The following is a 20,811-nucleotide window of genomic DNA, read 5'->3' as shown; positions in this document are numbered from 1 at the left end:
GGAAAGGGTCTAATAAAGACTGCGCAGACACCGCGTCAGCAGAATTTATGATCAAAACATATATTATTTGATATTTTAAAAGTTATTTTGCTCATTTTATATGTAAGTGTATTTAGCCACGTTATTTTGCAGTGAATCGTCACGCAACATTACGTCTCGCAGATGCACATTAGTGACTTTTTTTAAGTCAGTATTGGTCACATACTGATCATGACATTTACATTAATACTTAAGACTTTCTCATCACTGTTGAATAAATTTTTCTATAAAGTTGACGCCCGCCTCTTGACATAAAGCGCTATTTCTTAAACAATTCTCAATGCGTCATGCATTTTAAAATGAGTGAGGGGGTTTGAGAGAGAGAGAGAGAGAGAGAGAGAGAGAGAGAGATCTAACTTGTGTCAGTTCCTCATACGTAGGTAGGTGAAACGCGGGGCACTTGGTCAACCTCATGGACCTCCTCTGTTACATCGGAGCACTTTAAGGGACCGCGTATTGCTCTACAGACCAGTGGAGCCGTGCGCGTATCCAATTCCCATTCAGGTCTGTCAGATTGCGCCAACGTGCCTCCTTGACAGCTCGCTAGTTAGAAATACTTACCCGTCCCAAGAGTTTGTTTTTAAGAGCGTGTTTTATTGCGCAGAGACTTTGGACTGTTTTAAAGTCATGATGGAGTTGAAGGTGCTGGGATGCGCAATGCTTTTTCCTCTCCAGATTTTTGAGTGCGTATTGAGGGCGGCAGTGCGCCTCTTGACGCGCCAGAAGCGCAGAGATCTGGGCGCTGATGTTGTGCTCATCACTGGTGGTGGAAGAGGAATCGGTCGTCACCTGGCTAAAGAGTTTGCCAAGCAAGGGGCGAAAAAGGTACAGCTTCTGCCTGCAGTATTGCGCACAGTGCAATGTATCACAATGTTATAAGGATTAGTTGTCATCGTAATGATTATTATCAGCTTATGTATTTCTCTTTCTGACTGTCGAATTTCTTCTTCATGTCACCATCAGTGAAGTCTTTTGAATGGCTGGGTAAGAGTGTCCAATATTTGCAAACAGTTTCTATTTTGGCTTCAATATACTGATCGAAGAGACTTTCCACTACGTTGAGTAAAAGTACGCGTATTGTTCTCTCTCACCTGCACATATTAGTGTATAGTGGTAACGTAAGAGTCTCATGATACATTTGTAGTCATGTTTCTCATTTGTATTATTTTAGGATAGATTCTGTCAAGTATAGTGTAACGCAATACGCTTTTAGTGTCTAAAAATGTATTTCAGAGAAAGTGATAACTGTTTATTTGCTCACGTCATGCGTTACTGAGAATCATGAGATGTTTTTGCGTTTACATTATTATTTTTACGTAAAAACTACGTAAATATACTTCAAAGCAATCGAGTTTGCATATCGGTGCGCAGTGACATTTTGTACATACAGTGAGTGAACTGAATGTATAATGACCCACCGGTGCCCTCGTCTGGAGGCTTGTGTTCTGTTTCATGTTTCTCCTCGTATTCTCCTCACTGACCACACAAACACAGGTGTTTCCTAAGCCTTTATGCCTTTACAAATGCCCAACAATGGACTGCTGACAGGCAAAGCGAACTGTTTTGTTGAACTCAAATCATTTGTGACTCTTTAACCTTCTAGGGAAGTTCACACTTCCCTGTCCGAAGTGCAGGAAAAGTCACATTTTGTTATAATTGCATGTTATGTTGTCAATCCATTTTAGGTGAGAACGTAAAACTTATTTAGACTATGACACTACCCCTCCAGGTATGAGGGATAACCACAACTGCACAAGAGAGAGCATCAAGTGACAGAAATAGCATCTTACCTTTGGTAGGGTGTGTATGGGTGAAAGGGAGAGAGTGAATGTCAATGTGCGTGAGAAAGTGTGTGTGCGTGCGCTCAACATGTGTAGGTGTGTGAATGGATCAATTGCAAGGGGGTGTAGTAGGCAAAGAAGCACCTTGCAGATTGGTTACCACAACCAAGTTCATTGGCAGGTCAGCCAACTTTTGCAGGACTGATGATGTCATTTGTGTTATTGTGCGGTCTGCTTACTGCTGACTCTCAGAGGAAAAGTCAAAAGCCCGCGCCGAGACCAAGTATGTGTGCGTGTATGAAAGTTAAGTCAAGCATGTGCAAGGTAGGAATAGGCCCTCATTCATCATTGTCGAATATGTAATAAAGCATGCTTTTGCCATTGTGAGAGGGGTTGAAATGTGTTTTGAAATTATTATTTTTTCTTTTTAATCGGTCTCTGTTTCCAAACAATGACGAGATCAAAGCATTATATTTGAGTAATAATAATAATAAAAGGGATAGTTCACTCATTAATAGAAATTCTGTTTTACAATTATTCACCCTGTATGGCATCACCTGTATGACTGTCCTTCATCTGTCGAACACAAAAGAAGATCTTTTGAGATATATGAGGAATGTCTCAGAGGCTTTGTGTCCATATAATGGCGATGTTATTCGTTTAACCAACGGTCTTCGAATGATCTTCTTTTGTGGTCTGCAGACAAAAGTCAAAGGTTTTGAATTACATGAGGTTGAGTGAATGCGGCAAGAGTTTTGGGGTGAACTAACCCTAGAAGTCCTAGGACGTGTATATAAGTATAAATGTAAAGGATAGATATATAATATATCGCTGAAAAGCTAAAGAAGAGAAGGTAAAGGTAGAGGCTGGCAGTCCATACACCCAGCTGGGCTTTGTCCCATATGTGACCCCAACTGGGCCAGCACTAATGAGGGGGCGTTATGCTGCCCCTGCCTGTGTTTCCCGGTGGCTCTGTTGCTTGAACTTTTACTGATAATGGGACACTCACCATGTGCTGTTTGTGACATTGGCGGGACATGAGTCAGGCTGTATGTCACTCAACACATGAGAAGGCACATCTGTTGCCGGCTTGCCCCGGTCCACTCTCTCTTTTTCTCTAGATCCATTTCTCTCTTTCAGAAAAAAATCCTCTTTTTTATTCCTCTCACAACTCCTCCGAAGTTTAATACATCTTTTATAATTCTGATAATCTGTGATGATGTTTTATATTTAATGAAGAACAAATATGTTCATGACAGGCTTTGCGATACACAAAGCAGTTCCTCACACACTGTGTTCCTCAAATGAACAAATATTAATAGCTTATTAATGCAGTCTAGCCATCTTAAATACAAAAGTCTGCCAAACACCTACATGTTAAAATGTAAATAAAAACCTTGAAAATTGGTTTAAATGTAAGTGTTTCCTGGGGCCAGAGTGTATGACGTGTGTGTTTGTTTATGAGGTAGATAAAGCTTGACAGGAAAGGCAGGGGAAGGACTTGTGCTTGTATTCATTACCTCTCGATGACCTTGCTGAGTAATGGATCTAATGCAGAGAGTTAACAAGGTTCCACAGTCTGACCCGGTGCTTTATCACTCTCACTCGCTCTCCCTAAACCTCTTGTTGAACGATAAGAAATACTTAATTCAATATACTCCTTCAAGAACCTGCACATCAATGTGTAGCAATCGTAGCAACAGACCTGGCCAGTTATAACACTAACTTTGGAGAGCACTGCGCCTCACAATGCAAAACGTTCCTCATGTTCTATTGTCAACGTTTCTCACCACTTTAACAGTAAAACAATCTTGTCTTTCGTTCCTCAGGTGATTTTGTGGGGTCGTACTGAGAAATGTCTAAAAGAGACGTGTGAGGAGATCTCTATGACTGGAACAGAGTGTTATTATTTTGTCTGTGACGTGGGAAACCGAGAGGAGGTGTACCAGCAGGCCAAGGTGCTCAGGGAAAAGGTACATTCACACACTGCTCCTCTTTCTCTCTCTCTCTCTCTCTCTCTCTCTCTCGTGTTAAAATGTCTAAAGGTAATTTGAGTCAAGTCAAGTGTAAATGTATGCAATGTGGTCTCATAGGTCGGGGATGTCACCGTTCTTGTGAATAACGCAGCTGTTGTCCATGGAAAAAGTTTAATGGACAGTGATGATGATGCACTTCTGAAAACTCAGCACATAAACACACTGGGACAGTTCTGGGTAAGAAACAAAATAGATTCAATACTTCAATCACTTGTTTTCTATTCTCGGAACTGTCAATGTATTATAGCTTTGGTGTGTTACGTTACAAGAATTTCTAAACATTAATTTCAGTTTTTTAGTTACTCAACATGGAAGGTCATTTGTATTTATTGGAAGAGTTCTCATCATTTAAACCTGCTTTTGCCAAAAGTGAAAAAGTAACACCACATTCCTCACATAGAAAAGTGAGACGTAAAATACAATAGAGAACCATAAACAAACTTCAAATAATGTTTTTTGATGAGTTACTTCAAGCTCATTTTAGGGAATAGTTGAACTGGAAATCTTTATGGAGAAAATCTGTAGAGCACATACGTAAAACTATATGAGAATAAGAAGAGTTTATCTGATGCTGGTGATGCACACACTGACATCACTATTATCCATTGTTCTCACATTTTAAAGACATGCTTTTTGAATGCCAATTTTAAATAAAGAGTTCTGCAAAGAACCCTTTTCTTTTAAAGAAGGGCATGGCCAGGCTATTGACATATAATGACAGATCAAACTCTGTATGTGGGCTGCTGAACCATCAAACATGCATCTTCATTTTCACCACGGGTAGGCTGACCGGATTGAGACAGAGACATGTACAGAAACATGCATTATAAGACAAGGATTCTTCAATTTTATTTTATGAAATATACACTACTAGCACTTAAACCAAAGGAATAATAAACAGCTTGTTTAATGTTTGGCTTGTGGGCACTTGCACAAGCACACTTTTGCTGACCTGCTGTTTATGTTTAGGATATAACTGGCAATGGGAATACTTTTTCAGAAGTCTGGTAACCCTAACCTCAGGCATTCTAGAAAAAGGAACGTTTTTTAAACCAAAGTTGCTTATGACTTGATTGTTATTGTTGGATTTCAAACAATATGAGAGTGGGTAACTGAGAGAACAATGTATAATTGTGTCTGTCTCTCCCATAGACCACAAAAGCCTTTCTGCCTCGTATGCTGGAGCTGCGGAATGGCCACGTGGTCTGCATTAACTCCATTCTCTCCCTCTCGTCTATCCCTGGAGCCATCGACTACTGCATGTCCAAAGCCTCGTCTTACGCTTTCATGGAAAGCCTGACACTGGGCCTGTTGGACTGCCCTGGTGTGGGCTGCACAACAGTTTTACCCTTCCATACTGACACAGAGATGTTCCAGGGCATGAGAGTTAGGTAAGGAGCTCATTCCGACCTGAATTGCTGCTGTTGATAAGAAGTTGGAATTGTACGCAATTCATCAATGATGACAAACATGCATTTGTTGTTTAATTCTTCTGATGCAGGTTTCCTAAACTGTTTCCTCCTCTGAATCCTGAGATGGTTGCGCAGCGCACTGTAGACGCCGTGAGGACCGACACTGCTTTCGTTGTCCTGCCGTGGACTATGCACTTTCTTGTCATCCTTAAGAGGTGAGGTTGCTGGATTTCAGCTCTTCAAAAACAAAACATACGGTGAAGGGTCTGAGACCACCCATGAAAATGTTTTTCAGTACTTAAGTGTGAAGTCAAATTCGACAAATTAACATGAATGTAGGAACTTCTCAGGTTCTTTTCCAAGTTTAATTAGATTTTAAATCTCCGGTTTCCATGTGGTTTCAGACTTTTTGACCTCGCTGTATTATTTCTAGTATTTCATCTTTTCATTGGCAACAGATGACTTAAAATTTTCTTTGCAGTCTTCTGCCCCAGTCTGCCCTGGAAGAGATCCACAAGTTCTCAGGAAGCTACACCTGCATGAACACTTTCAAAGGACGGACTTAATCCCAGGAAAAAGCTTGAATGTAAAAATTCCTCAAAGCAAGTTTTTCACGCAAAGCAAGCACTATGTCCAGGAACATTAAACAAGCTGTTGCTGTGCGGATGCATAAAAGACAGTGTAAGGGTCACTGGAAACAACGCATCTAGATGGCTTGTTTTCCCAAGCACTATTATGCCAGTGAATCCTTTGTGGATGTAATTGGATTTGGCTTTCTGATAGTTGCACACAAGCATGTTTGTGATAAAAACAAACTTTGGAGCACGGACTGTTACAGAAGAAATGGTTCATCAGTTGGGGTTCTTGTAAGGTTGCCCAAGGTTTACTGTATCTTTTTTAGATATCCACTGATTTAAGGACATTTTTGTAACACGAGTCAACACGGTTTGGCTCGCCGACTTGTTTAAAGTCATTCCAGCATGTCTATCTTCATATTAATGTCAACTTTAAATAAACAGTATTTGATCATTAAAAAAAACCCATTGAGTGTTATTTTGTGGGCGTTCATGTGGGTTAGAAAACATGGAAGTGTCAGTCCCTGGCAGTGCGCTTGTTTTGTCTCTGCCAAAACTCACAGGCATTTCATGGTCAGCATTCCATCGCTGCGGGCAGGCCAATCGTGAGCTCATTGTGCACTTGGCAGGGTTGTCATAACACTTACTCCGCTTAACAGGAAAGCACACTGCCGAGGGGTCAGCCACTGGAAGACAAAATGGCAAATTGCGATTTTGGCACTCTAGAAGTCATCTTTTTTGCCCGATCTGCCACTGACATCGGAGCTAGTGATACACGTAGCGTAGTGTACTCTGTTCTTTGTTTAATTTTATTGAATGCAAAATGTTAAATCCTCCCTTATTTGTAATAAAACCGTCTGAATGAATACATGTGAACACTGTCTATCAATAAAGCTGTCTCGCTCCAAACAGATGCATAGATAACTGAATGTCTGCAGACAATGTATTCTTCTCTCTGTTGGCAAGATTTAAGACTGCGTCATCTCACAATATCAAATCTAGATTACAGGCAGTTTTTTTCTTTATGGTTTTTTAACAGTTTGTCCCAGCTGCACAAGACAATGGAGTGTTATCTAAGTGTAACATGCACAAAGCAACATTCTTCAGAGTTAAATGACAGAATAAACATTGTGGTCCAACTTACTTTCTGACAAACTTTACCAAACGAATGAATGGATTTTCACCAGTATAAATACATTTTGTATAGTATTAATGACAGCGCTGAACAAAAGGTTTTGGCGTGTCTAACAGTTATGATGGACACTGTTAGGATGGAGATCAGGACATGAAATTGTGTTTTGGAGTGCATGTGTTTGAGAAGTCAGCTCAAATCTCAGGGGGTGAGTTCAGTGTAAGGTTAGCCAAATAGTAGGTAAATCCGAGTAGGCCATTGGACAGACAGCTCCCCCTGCGATGAACTCTTTGCCCAGGGAAAAGAACGATCTAATGTGACCAAGCACAGGTGGAAAATAAGTAGAATTGCATAGAGTACACAGAGCATGGGTAGTGCACAAGGGTGCCTGTACAGAAATCAGATTCAGATTAATATATAATTATAGTTTATGTAGGCCTATTGTGATTGTATATTTCTAATGCCACAACTTATTCTAGGCACCATTCATCATTTATACAATCTAGTATCTCCATTTTATTATAATGTGTGTGGACCGAGACACCCGTGATTTGACATTACACTGTCATTCAAGAAGAATGTTGACTACTTGAAAGTACTACCATAGTTAATTCTCGATATATTACCTTATTCTCTATATATTTATATTGTTATATATTTGTTTGTAGGATGTATATATTTGTTTATCTTTACCCGGTACAAACACTGCGTGAGCAGCTAAAATACGCTTCATGAATTCGAATTCATGTCAAAATTCAGTCAAATTGCTCGCGCATGTTTTACACGTGGCACGAAATCCAAATCGAGTTCTAGTGAACAGTAACGTGACGGCCTATTGCAAAAATAGTCACTTGGTTAAAGACATGCCATGGTAAAACAAACAGCATTAAAAACTGGTTAGCCTAAACTGAAGATTTTCTAAACCAGTCCCCAGTTTAAAGTTGTGCAAATGCAAGTTCATCTTGCTGATAGCAGAGCCGTTGCTGACAGGTAACAATTTATTACATTTTTTCAATATGTGATAGCGTGATGTTTGGTGTCTCAAGTGTATTTGGAAACCACTTAAACGCAATATAAGGATTTGGGGAGCCTCTCAAAATTATAGTATTTATTGCTCATCATAACAGCATACAATTCATCAAAAAAAGAAAAGAGTAAACACAACTTTGTTATATGTGAAACAACTCATTGTGAAATACCAAAAAGAACAAGGTGGGTATGCGAGCATAAAACCAAATTTACACAACCCCAAATAAAGTAATCTTCATTTACCTAGTGTACACGTTAAAATATACTAATCAGTACTGAAAAACGAAGAAAAAATGAACTGACTTTTTGTGCTATAGAAGAAAGAGAAATAACTTCATCCATAAAAGGCAGAAAATGGGAGTGTATCTTAAGTACTGCATAACACCAATATGTTATTTGTGTTAAATGTTTCATGTGTAAAGCTTGGATTTTTAAACAACCTTACAGACGGACTACAAAAGGGAAGCAAGAGATATAAAGCAACATGTCAGATTTTAAATTAAATGTTACACAGAAAATAAAAAAATAAATTCATTTTAGAGGAAAACAAAGGAGTTTTTAGGAAGGATTGCTTGTAGTGGTGACAGTATTTACAATTCTGTGTTTTGTGCATGTATGTTTGTGTGTGTGTTAATGTCCTCTACCCTTACATCAGTGCAATTCATTCATAATCTCTACTGTCATATTCAGTGAAATAAAGGCAGTTTTGTACAGCAATCCATAATTAATTTCATTCAATATAATAAATTTCAACATTTTATATACATGGCAGATAACGTCCTATTAGTGAACTTCTATGTATGTACATATAGAATCTATACATAAACATATACAGTGTCAGACTAGCTGTGTACATCTAGTGACAAACACCGGTTATTCTATTAACAACTGTAAAACAAACAAACCAAAAAATTACAAGAGAACTTATTAAAACACTTGCATATTGAAATATTCATATTTAAATCTGTGCTTGCCAGGGTTTATAGCCGACCCTCTAGACTATTTGCATCAGTTAAGAAACCACACGCTGTGAGCACATCCTGTAGACTGGCTTAAGTGGGTGATCACGCTTTGCTGATTTATTACGGTCCTTCCGCAGACACAGGAAAAAAAGGAAATGGCCATTGAAAAATGAGCGAGTAACACCTACCACCCTGTGGGGCAGTTTGGTTAAGACTCCAATAATAGACTATCCTCAATCTCACTGGGAGGCAGCATGAGCTGCTGTTCATAGTAAAGGCTCTTGGCGTAATTGATTTCTTGTGAAATCTTAATGGCAAGGCTCTCGCTTTTCACATGTACCTGTGGAGGAACAACAGATTGAGGCATTAGTGACAGATATTGACTGCAAAAGTCAACCTTCAGATGCAAATAAGATGTTGTGTCATGTAGTGAAAAGTTACTTTACCTGAACACTACACTAAATGACACCGATTTAAATGATTTAATTGAACTAAATTAAAACCATGCTTAAACAAGGTTTATTATTTCAGGGTTCCTACACATTTTCCATTTGGAAAATTCCATACTTTTCCAGACTCAAACATACAGACTTCCCAGAAGATTTTCCCGTGTTTAACATATCAAAAAGATGGTTTTAAATATCTAACTATTTACATGTATATTATTATAATATTTTGCCAAACGTTCAGTGTACTGTTTTAGCTATACCTCATTCAAATGTACTAACACCAAACCAAGACATGTTCAGTGCAAAGCCATGTCTGTCTTTTTATGTTTATCAGGGATGAATAAACACATGGCTAATTTATATTTGTATACAAATATTACCAGATTGAAATACAATCTTTCAAGAGCGTTTGGATTTAAGGGCTATTCCGTCGTGCAGCTACAGACAGACATCAAATTACAAAGTTGCAGACACTTGTTTATTTTTTATTAAAATAATATATAATAATATAGAAAGAGAATCAACAAACAAGAATTCATTGGTGCGTTTGAAATATTTGCAAATAATATTGTTGTTTTACTAGGTGCATTTATAGGTTGTGATTAGCCTGAGTCAAAGCCATGCATTTTAGGATGAACTAGTGAAGGTCTGGTCATGTTTTTGTCGCGTTTCAACGTTTGAAAGTTTGCATTATAGGATATTACATTTGGCCTTTATTCAGGTTTGTTATTTAAATGACGTGCATCAAGAGAGTGCAAACTGGAAAGAGGGAGAAAGCAATCTGTCTGTTTTGCTGCAGCCCCATGCGACTAGTAACTTCAGGGAACTATTGAGAGGCTCCATGAACCGCCACTGCTGTGCAATCTTTTTTTCCACTACCTTCTCTCTCTCTCAATGGCTCGGTTGCTGTCTACTGCGTTACATCCAATCACAGCAAACAGTCCTCCGGGAGATTTGGTCTAGCGGCGATCTTTGGCAGCGCCCAAACATGCTTCTAACTTAATAAAAATATATAGGCCTATTTATCATCAGAAATTCTTGATTTTATATTTTAGAAAAACGGATGGGCAATAGTCTGGAGACTCAATTTCCTTTTTTCCATACTAATCCAGACCTGGAGAACAATCAAATAAAAATCCACACTTTTCCATACTTTGCCAAAACGCGTAGGAACCATGTCTTTTCATTTACGTGTTTGTATAATGTCTATTGTTAAAAACAAAATCACACAAATTAAAGAACATTTGTGTAAAAACAGTATGTCCCATTTTTGGTTACAAGGTTATAAAAGCTGTAACCCTCAATAACCTAAAATAAAAAACAGATCAAAGAAATATTTCATGCCATTTATTCTGATCACCTAAAACTAATGATCAACATGGTTAAGCACTGATGATAAAAAGTATCGTATTTATATTAAGTGCCAAAAAAACTCAACATGTCTCTTACCATAGGCTTCTGGTGTGAGGGACCTGGGATGGCCACTCCACTACTGCTGTTTTCAGCTTTCTTTGTAAGCTGCACATATACCTTCCCATGGTCTTTGGACACCAGACAATGATAAAGATCATCGTATTTGACTTCTAGAAAAATTGCTTCGCGATCTGCACACTCTCCAGGCTTGAGGAAGTACACCACTTTGGAGGAGATCAGCACACAGTAGGTGTCTATGGGTTCCACTGCAATGAAACTATAGAAGACAGAAATTATTAACTGCTTACAGCGTATATCAGTGTGCTGTCTTTACTCTTTAAGAGATACGCAGACCTGTGTCCTGGCTTAGTAAGTCTGAGTATATTCAATATGGATTGCGTTACTTCACAGGTTTGCTCGGGAGCCCATAAGCAAACATGGTCAAAATTAAATTGTTGTGAAGTTAGGAACTGAATACTCCTATTAAATAATAAAACCAGATTAAGATTATACATTTGATTCATAGAGAAGTGTAGCACAACAGTGAGACGCAGTATAGTCTCAGTGTGTGTTAGAGAGCACAAGACGGCTATCCGCAGGCTACAGCTGAGGAGAGTAATGATCAGCGTGGCACCTCTAAGGAGAGAGGTCAGGTGGGCCGGCAGGAGGTCTCCTGATATGGATGGATTAGCCTCTTAAGTGATAAATGTCTTGTGTCTTGCTTAGAGAGGCGAAACATGTCCTGGGGCTTCACATCAAAGTACACAGTCTAAAAATAATACCCCTACAGTTTTGTATACTTCAACTAGATAAACCATCTGGAAAATTAGCTTGAAATGTTTTAGGTTTTGTTTTTAAAACTGACTGAAGTACTGACTTTACCGTCACACATGATACTCACTATTCAGAGTGGATATTGTCTGTTAAGTAAAAGAGTTGTTCTTGTCCATCTGCTTGTAGGGAGGAGAATCGGGGCAGTAGCCCCTGAGGGCCCTTACAGCAGCGCGGCTTCCTCACTCGCTGCACGCTCAGCCTGAAACACGGATACAAAACACACAAGAATCATTATCTACAAACCCCACAGCCTTAAGAGAGTTAAACTCCGGGGAATCCAAGTTGGAATGAAGCACCTTTTTTACTGGAAAGACAGGAACTTTTTTCTCTTTCCCCCGCTTCCCGTTAAAGAGTGTCTCTTGAAATAACACATGTTGTGCCACAATCCAAATAACCCACATACTCAGACTCCTGCTATGCCTGTTAAGGTGATATCCTGCCACCATATCATATGGTTCAACTCTGTTTCACCTTCAATCCCAGCGTGTTGGTTTTAGGTGTGCAAATTCAGCAGACGAGGCGCAATGTGCCAATGCAAAGCTCGAATCTTTCTTCTCCTGCAAACAACCCCTCTTTTTGACTACTATTGGTGGGCCAAGTGGAATTCCTACATCTGGCTTGAATCTGGGCCAGCAGGCATTTGATTAGAGCTGATGGTTTCCAGTTGATTCACAAAGACGGCAATGTACTGCGTTTCTCTGTTCGGTTTACACCGAAGCTCGGGCGAATGCAGCTGCTGCTGTTCATCAAGAGCTAAAGAAGGGACACAGGGCAAAGGACGGGCAAACCTCTGAACTTGAATCCTGTTTTTGCTTATTTATGTCAGCAAAACTTCGGCATGTTGCATTTCAAAGCAAACCTACAAAACGAAGCCGAAAACTAAACTCGCCATGAACTCTTCTGATGTCGTGCCAAGAAAAAAACAAGAACAACCAGATGAATTATAGTGTTAGTCGGAGTTAAACTATTATAAAAATTACAACTAAATCAAATATTCTCAAGTCACTGCTTACTTTATTATGACATGAAATTGTGATGTTTTTTCCTAAGCCAAGCCAGAACTTCCACATTGACTTGGCTCTCTTTTTGACATAAAGCCACGGTTCATAATCATAACCGTAAGTCATGAGATCTGGCCCTGTGCATGACAGGACTGTAATAGACCCAGGGAGACTCTTAACCCCTCTCTCTCTCTCTCTCTCTCTCTCTCTCTCTCTCTCCAGCCTCACTCACTGCTCTGGAGGCGATCAAGCACAATGCCCTGCACCCGATTGTGGGATTGGAACAATAGGGTTCAACTTTAGGTCAGGCACAGGGCTTGGAGCCCAGCCAGTCAGCCGTCAATGGGTGCAAACAAACAGCTCTTACTTTTCGCTCCTTTTCGAGAATGATCATCATGAGCGAAAAGGGTTGAGGGTGGAAGGCTGCTGTAGGTGTGTAACTCGGTTCTTCACAGACATAGTAACAAAAAAATGTCTGTTGGAGTGTAAGTGAAATTAGGCCATCATCCCTTTGGTCTGAAAGCAAAAACTGTCAAGGGGACTTGTGGTAAGACATCTAGTTTGTTCATCTGGCATGTCTCATGTTTAGCTGACTAATAGCTTTTTTTTCCTTATCTTTGGCTCTGGGTCATCGCAGGGTCGACTGACCTATATGCCCTTTTTACAATAATGTCATTCAACTTCCGCCTTTTCGCAAAGCAGTGTATCATAACTTCCGCTTTGCCTTCACGCTAGAATTTAACAAGAGTGACTGAAAATACGAGTGTTCAAGACATCGGTAAGATTATTATTGTGTTTAGTATTAGGCATGTTAATATAATGTAACGTTATTGACTGACAGAAAACTTATTCAAGTACTTATCCTAGAACCTTCGCTAACGCGAAGTCATGTGAAAAGGGCCTATTCTAGTTCAATGTAATACCTGTTATTTTTGTTTATAATGAACAAAAATAAAAGTTCAAGACATGCACAAGCTCCCTTTTAAAACAGTGGGGAAAAGTGAAACAGGTAAGAACTATGATGTTATACTGTGAAGGTATCCGAGGTTCTCCAAAACGTCTCATAGGCATTCAAGTCTACCTTGACGTCTTTTCCAAAGCTGACAGTCAAGAGGCAAACCACATGAGGGGAATTTCTTCTTGAGAAATAGAAAAAAACGCATGCTCTTCAAACTAAACTGACAGCTAAAGGTAAAACTACTCGGTCAACGTCTGAGCCCCTCATGCTGCCTTCCGCCAACCCCCAGCACTTCTTTGCCTTTGTTTTGGGATTGTAATTGAGCTGCCTCTGGAAAGCTGCCTGGATTGCATAGTGCAGTTGGGAATGGTGCATGTATGTGTGTGTGGGGGGGGCCTGGGGGCCAGGGATTTGAAGTGGGAGGGTGAGTTCACTAGCAGGGCAGGAGAGCAAAAAGATTGTGTGGACACTTCCACTGTTCTTGACTGCGCCACAGTCTGCTTCTCATTTACTTATTTATTTCCTTTTTGCGATCTAACGGTGCGTGTACAAGTCACACTCATGACCACCAAAAACACAAATATCACTCCATAAAACTATACTTAAGGGGAACTTGGGTCAGACGGTGTCCGCTGTAACGTGCATCCTGCACAATTTTGGTGTGAACTCTGGCTGAACTCTTGGCCGCAATGTGGCAGGCACGCTCCGAATACCTCTCCCTTCAACTCCCCCAGCACAGTTCACCAGCAGTTCCCTTCTCCACACACATACACACACACCTTCTCTCCCATTTACTGGGAATGGCGAGGGGACAGGAAGCTCCTTCCTTCTCCAGTTGGAGCAGTAAAACCACAAACACTCCCTGTCACACATATACATATGATGAACAAATGGCTTTACATACCAGACAGCCTGTGTAATATGACCTGTTTTTGGGCCCCTCTCATAAAACCTCAGGTAGTGCTGCTGGCTTTAGAGGATGAAGTGGAGGTGAGACTCCAAAGGCTGCTCTTAAAACAGTGGGCAAATTCTCACGGCCGTGCTTTGGATCATTAGCAGGTGTTCATTAGTGAAAAGCTCCGCTAGCCACAAGCTAAACTCATCAAAAGGCAGGTGGGATTTACAGGCACATTTACAGAGGGGTCATGCAAAGTTTTAAGTACTAGAAACATTGAACCACAAAGGTGAAGGGTGTGCTGAAAACTGGAAGAATATTAAGATTAGGAATAAGACTTTGGCTAAACTATTCCTCCATTCGAGCAGAAAGTACCTGTTGTTAGCGCTGGCCATGTCACGGACAGTTTGTGCCGTTTCCGAAGCAAAATCCAGAGCTCCTGCCATAGGCTTTGTCACCGTGCCAACCAATCCCTTCCCAAGACCTGAGAAGAATCCACTGACGCCACCCTCGGTCTTCACTCCCTCCACCGTGGAAGTGATGACACTGGTCAGGCCACCAATAATGCCTAAACAGCAAAGCACAACATCCAGTTGCCAAATTTTTTGTGTATACATTTGATATTTTGACAAAGAATATAGAGGGTCAAATATTGTGGTTTACCATGAGCAAGACCGTGAATCCCTGCCACGAGGTGCTCTCCGCTGGTGGCTCCATGATAGCGAATGTACTCTCGTTCAGTCTGATGGCGGTTGTCCATTGTCTTGCCCAGTCCATCAGCAAAGGTACCTGCAAACTGCAAGGGAAAATAAACTTTTACAACAATAGAAAAGAAAACTGATAATAAAGACATAAAGAAAGAAAGAACCTGACATTAATTACACATTTAAATTATATGTATATACCGCATGGAAGAAATGAAGAGAACATTTAAAAGAATATTATCAGAATTTACTGTTACTGTATACAGTAGGTGTGTGTTTAGGTAGAATTATCATTTTATATCAGTTTTATTCTGTGAACTACAATCAATATTTCTCCCAAATGTCAAATAAAAATATTGTTTCTATTTGCATTTATTTGCAGAAAATGAAAACTGGAGAAATAGATCAAAATAACAGAAAAGCTCTATAATGTTTAAAGTTCATAGTCCCTTCTAAGCAATAAAACAGTAATATTTGTAAAACAAAAATTTTTTTAATCTTATCACTTGGATTTGTATCAGTTTTATGTGTCTTGTCATGCTGTCAGTCTTTCTTAGTTTTGAATTTTTTTTATTCAACAGACCCTGGACTGGAATGGCCACAATACATCTAGAAATGCTAGAAAATTTGTAATGGTCTCTTATTTCTTTCTACGGTTCGTATATTAAACAAGGCTTTAAAACTTCAGATGCTGGAATAATTGTGAAGTGGAATAATTGTGCATTTAGTTGAAAAGCCGCCAAATCACAGACTCCTTGCAGTGAATGAGGTGACTGTCGATTTTGGCACATGGCAATGACTTACTTTGGTTCTCTGTGTGGAATGACTGATCTTACAAGAAAAGGCTGAAATGAAACTCTGAAACTCTTCAAATGTTTATACTATAGATTGCAGTCAAACAACACTGGAAATTTCCTTTAGTAAACAATAATGTGCTATTCTACATTTCATGAGAAATTTCATTATAATGTCATTAAAATCACAGAAATTGACACAATATTTACAATGTATCACGTTCTGGGCAATTACCACAGCTTTCAACCCCTTCAACATATCGACTTTACAGATAACTGATTTTACACACCGTCACATCCAGCTGTCAAATATATCATGCTGTAATTTGTCTAATGGGGTGGTTTCCCCCCCCTCTTGGCATAGTTAAACTGACTTTGCCAGAGTGGCCCCCCACAGGTCCCCTGCAGGTGCCTCCTGGATGTGAGGTTGTGTTACAGGCCCAGCGAGCTCCCTACTGCAGCCCGAGCACTGTATAAACACAAGCACATTCTGCAGAGCTCAAGCTAGAGTCAGGCATGAACTTGGGATGACCCTTCCGAGCAAAGTCCCTGATGAGTTCAACTGAAGGCCAGCTCAGATTCTTTCCTCACTCTCTCTCTCTCTCTCTCTCTCTCTCTCTCTCCTTCCTCTCTTTCAGAAAAAAAGCTTGGCTGTGAAATTATACCAATACATTTACCAGATATGAGTCTAGGGGAGGCAGAGGCGGAACAGAACACTTTCAAGTTTATGGCCCCCACACCTAACACCCCCCCCCCGGCACACCATTAGCCTGTCCTATCTGAAAACAGGGCCTCTAGACGTGTGTGAGAACGTGTTTGAGTATGTATGTGTGAGAAAAACAGAACGAGATTTATGAAATCATGGTACGGTTGTCATTAAGTGGGTGACTGAGGTCTGACGGGCTACGGGAAAGAGCGTAAAAGCTGGTGATAAAATCTTGTTCTAAAGAGACCAACGCTTCGGTGCGGCAATGGTCTGAGGTTGTCTTGAGGCAACTGGCAGAAACATGATAGATCTCAGTATTAGGTTGTTCAAGGCCTGTTTCAATAGACACAGGTAAAACCAGTTCAAAAATCTGAATAAAATTCACGGATTGAAAAATCAGTTTAAAGAGATAAAATAAAACTTCTGTCATTATTTATTCACCCTCAGGTTATTTCAAACCTATTTATTAACCCTCATGTTATTTCAAACCTGTGTAAATGTCTTTATTCTATTAAACAAAGAAAAATATATTTTGAAATATATTTTGAGATTGTGTAAAACCAAACTTTTTTGACTACTATAGTAAAAAAACATCCCACTATGGTAGTCAATAGTGCCCCAGAACTGTTCGGTTACAATCATTTTTCAGAACAACAGAATATCTACAGGTTTGAAACAATTTTACGGTGAATAAATGATGACATAATTTTCATTTTGTGTGAACTGTTCCTTTATTGTTTCTTTGTTGAAAAGTCCGAGTCAAAGTCTGATTTAAAGTTTCAGGTACCCATAAAGTAAATTTAACAAAGAATTCCAGAGGTTTCAAAAGAAATTTTGGGTGGCCATGAAAAAATGACTTGTATTCTGTACAAACACAATAAAGATTTACACAGTCAACTTTTATTAAAACTGTTGTAAGCTCCAGAGGAATTGTGTTAGTGGCAACGGAAGCTGCCAACAGGGAAAAACATTTTTCCAGAGAACTTAAGACTACATTCACCAGTCCACCAAGTTACTGCAATAGACTATAACAAGACACTACTGCTACATTTGAGCTGCAGTCACAGAAATTGACTTCAGTGCTTTTTTTTGCCATGTTTAAATTAATTTAACTTGGCTTAAAACAAAGCTCTGTGTGAGGGAGTGAGAGTCCGGCGGCAAAGATTGCAGAGAAGTGAGAAACGTCAAGTGTGAATTGGAAAGCTCTCTGATTGGAGGTCCCAAATCGTCAGTACTTCTGGCATGAGCACGGTCGGTGTGAAAGCAATGTACATGAGAGTGCAGGAGGAAAAGCACACAAAGAGCTGGCCGGAGGTGAAGGGCTGTGGAGCGACAGGCATGCTGAGAGTTGGCTGTAGGTAGTCGGGTCTGACCACACACAAACATCGCTGCTGTGCTAAAATGCCATCTGCAACCACACATGCTCACACACACCAACGCTGACCAAGCTCATCAATCATGTGTCCATCTGCTCAAGCTCAAATCTGAGATACACACAAAGTCACAAAACCATGAGAACGTTCCAGAGATGGTTTTTAAAACGTCTCCGCTGACTAACGTGCTTGTTTACAGAGAACCAAAACTAATCAGCCATCTGAACCTTGCATATTCGGAGGAAAATCTGATTGCTCTGCTGGTGCATCTGACGTGCATCTGACCTTTCAATGCTGTTCCCATTCTTTTTCTGGAAATCATCAAATGACAACATGTGGTTTGTTCTAGCGCCGTTTCAGACAAAGTGCTTGGATTGTTCTTCAAAAACATGTTCAACAAGACTGAAATAAACAACTTAAGCTTCTAATTGACACATAAACAGACCTTGTGCACGAGGACAGGCCGTTCTCATATTGTTTTCTAGATATGACATGATCAAATTCCTTTCCTTTGCTAACTGCAGTATACAGCTGAACAGACTGTCTTTATCATCATACATCACACATTTTGAAGTAGCTGGTTAAATATTCCCACTTAATACTTCAGCAAAATAGAGAATCATGCATTGTGAGACACAGATCACGTGACCATGTGAACTTAGCTACCTTGGCAGTAGAGTTGGAAACACCATGTGTCACACTGCGGATAAGTCCTCCGATGTTGCCATATTTGATGAGTTCATTCATGCCCTCTGTGACATCATTCAGTAGCCCCATCGGGTTGCCCAGGAAGTCCACTGAGCCCAGGATCTGGGCTGCCTGACTGATCATCTCCTAAAAGGAGATCAAAACATCCATGAGGAGATGACATCACACAGTTGCGATCGCAGACTAAAGGGTACCAACACGATGCTTTTACTCTCATTGTTGGTCACCGTTGTTTCCTACCTCTCTGAAGTGCTTGAGGATGTCACTGATAACAATCTCCTGCGTCTCATAGGGGTGGACCCGAGTGTAGGGGTACATGTTAATGACTGCATCTTCAAACCGAATGAGTGGGAACCCCAGTATTCCCTTCAAGGCCTGTAGAGAAAACAGACGACACTATGACGCATTCAGAGCACCATATTATACAAATTATAAGGCCAGCTGGAAAACTTTAGACAACAGGACTTGATTATGTGTTTTTTGTCTTATGAAACTGTAACTGCAACCCATTAAGCCATGACAGCATTTAGACAATAAATTGCAGTTGTTTTTGTTGTGGTTTTTGTACCTTGAGGTCAGGGGGCAACTTATGAGAGGTGAAGACACTCAGTTTAACCTGAGGGAGACTAATCTTCAAGTTCTCAAAATAATAGCGTTTTGGGGTTCCCGCATCTTCGCTGGCTTTCTCGTGGAGGTTTTCATCCAACCTTTCCACCTCTGAAACACAAAATCGTTAACTTGTCAGTGCATAATGAACTATGTTTTACACGTTTAGTACACAGCAGAGGGATCCCTCTACACACCCTCTGTCTGTCCGTAGCCGAAGAACGTTAGCAGCTTCAACAAAAGTTTCTCCTCAATGATGACTGTATATCGGCGTGCTGTAACCATCAGATGCTGCAGGACAGAGAGAACAATCTATAATCAAACTCTTGCAGCTGGGTGATAGCGTTTCACAAAACCTTACTGCAAAAGAATAAGATGCACAGATGTTTGTAGAAATGAATGCCTGAATGTTTTACCTTAAAAAGGTCTGTAAGCATGAGGTTGCTTGGAACCTTAACAGCATTGACCTGAAGAGCTGGACCCGAGTCCACAACACCGCTTTCGTTGGATGCTGGGGTGACACATAGCATGACAGGGTGAGTGGTACCCAGGAGCTGGTTATCCACCTGCAACAAATGAAACGGTAAAGACATCCGTCTGAAATGGGAATGCAATGATTTCGGGGAGCACAAGTGAATCTGTTTTTGTGAAACTTATGCTGATTCATTTCCACAAATCTGAAAAATATGTCAAAAGTGTGTTTGTGCTTTTAAGTTCTGTGTCTGTTTACCTGAATGTCTCCCACGGTTAGTTCTAACACCTCGCTGGCAGCAGTGCGGGTGAAGTGCAGATCAATGCCAGACAGGGTGGCAAACAACAGTTCCTCAGGGACTTTATTTACTAGTGATAGGCCCATTCCCTCCTCTAGGTTCACTAACACCTATGGAAAAGAAAATGGATAAGGAAGTTATATTCAACCAAATGCAAATCTTTCTTTTGCATTATACTACTTATTAAAGACAAACTGTTCATTTTCAAAGTAAGATGCTACATCAGTAAATCTGCAGTACGAACATAGTTAAAGACATTTTTTTGTTACCTCAAGTTCCTCGTCATGAACTTGCGATTCTGTGGTCTCTTTATTCAAGCTTTCCTCCGTGCTAGGCGAAAGTCTATTCATGCGTCGTTGGTTAAAATCACTGACCTGAAATGTATGCATTATATTAGAAGGTATGAAAAATTAGAAACTCTCATTTCATTCCAAATGGCATACCGTCCTGGGTTGTCCTACCTGTAATACTCGCGTGGGCCCATCGGGCAGGACCTGTACAGACAGCACCCCTGAGCCAGGCCTCATTTTCTGGTTGATAAATTGTTGCTCTGGTGCCATCACCACATCAAAAGAGTCTGGACCCAGTACCACCTCAGCACCATCGAACAGCCCTGAAACTCCTCCCTTTGCCT

The 20,811-nt window shown here is 40.2% G+C and overlaps 2 protein-coding genes across 3 annotated transcripts in view; one reads left to right on the top strand and one right to left on the bottom strand.

The window, feature by feature from the left end:
- Positions 1-378: 378 nt before the first annotated feature.
- dhrs3a (dehydrogenase/reductase (SDR family) member 3a) lies at positions 379-6,765 on the top strand. Its single transcript, XM_079479061.1, has 6 exons — positions 379-864; positions 3,650-3,793; positions 3,914-4,033; positions 5,009-5,247; positions 5,358-5,483; positions 5,750-6,765. The coding sequence occupies exons 1-6, from the start codon at positions 667-669 to the stop codon at positions 5,832-5,834; spliced, it is 912 nt and encodes a 303-aa protein (XP_079335187.1). The 5' UTR covers positions 379-666; the 3' UTR covers positions 5,835-6,765.
- Positions 6,766-8,058: 1,293 nt separating this feature from the next.
- vps13d (vacuolar protein sorting 13 homolog D) overlaps positions 8,059-20,811 on the bottom strand; it is a 38,355-nt gene continuing 25,602 nt past the window's right edge. For both annotated transcript variants that reach the window (XM_079477847.1, XM_079477848.1), the window contains exons 57-69: positions 20,639-20,809; positions 20,447-20,551; positions 20,138-20,287; positions 19,824-19,973; positions 19,605-19,698; positions 19,370-19,518; positions 19,042-19,176; positions 18,760-18,927; positions 15,180-15,312; positions 14,892-15,084; positions 11,730-11,861; positions 10,865-11,105; positions 8,059-9,306 (exon numbers count right to left, since the gene is read on the bottom strand). In XM_079477847.1, coding sequence (XP_079333973.1) covers positions 9,175-9,306; positions 10,865-11,105; positions 11,730-11,861; positions 14,892-15,084; positions 15,180-15,312; positions 18,760-18,927; positions 19,042-19,176; positions 19,370-19,518; positions 19,605-19,698; positions 19,824-19,973; positions 20,138-20,287; positions 20,447-20,551; positions 20,639-20,809 — 1,953 coding nt within the window. In that variant the 3' untranslated portion in view covers positions 8,059-9,174. The remainder of the gene's footprint in view (positions 9,307-10,864; positions 11,106-11,729; positions 11,862-14,891; positions 15,085-15,179; positions 15,313-18,759; positions 18,928-19,041; positions 19,177-19,369; positions 19,519-19,604; positions 19,699-19,823; positions 19,974-20,137; positions 20,288-20,446; positions 20,552-20,638; positions 20,810-20,811) is intronic.

The sequence above is a fragment of the Barbatula barbatula genome (assembly GCF_947034865.1).
Source record: "Barbatula barbatula genome assembly, chromosome: 17".
NCBI lineage: Eukaryota > Metazoa > Chordata > Actinopteri > Cypriniformes > Nemacheilidae > Barbatula > Barbatula barbatula.
This window is presented reverse-complemented; position numbering and strand designations above follow the sequence as displayed.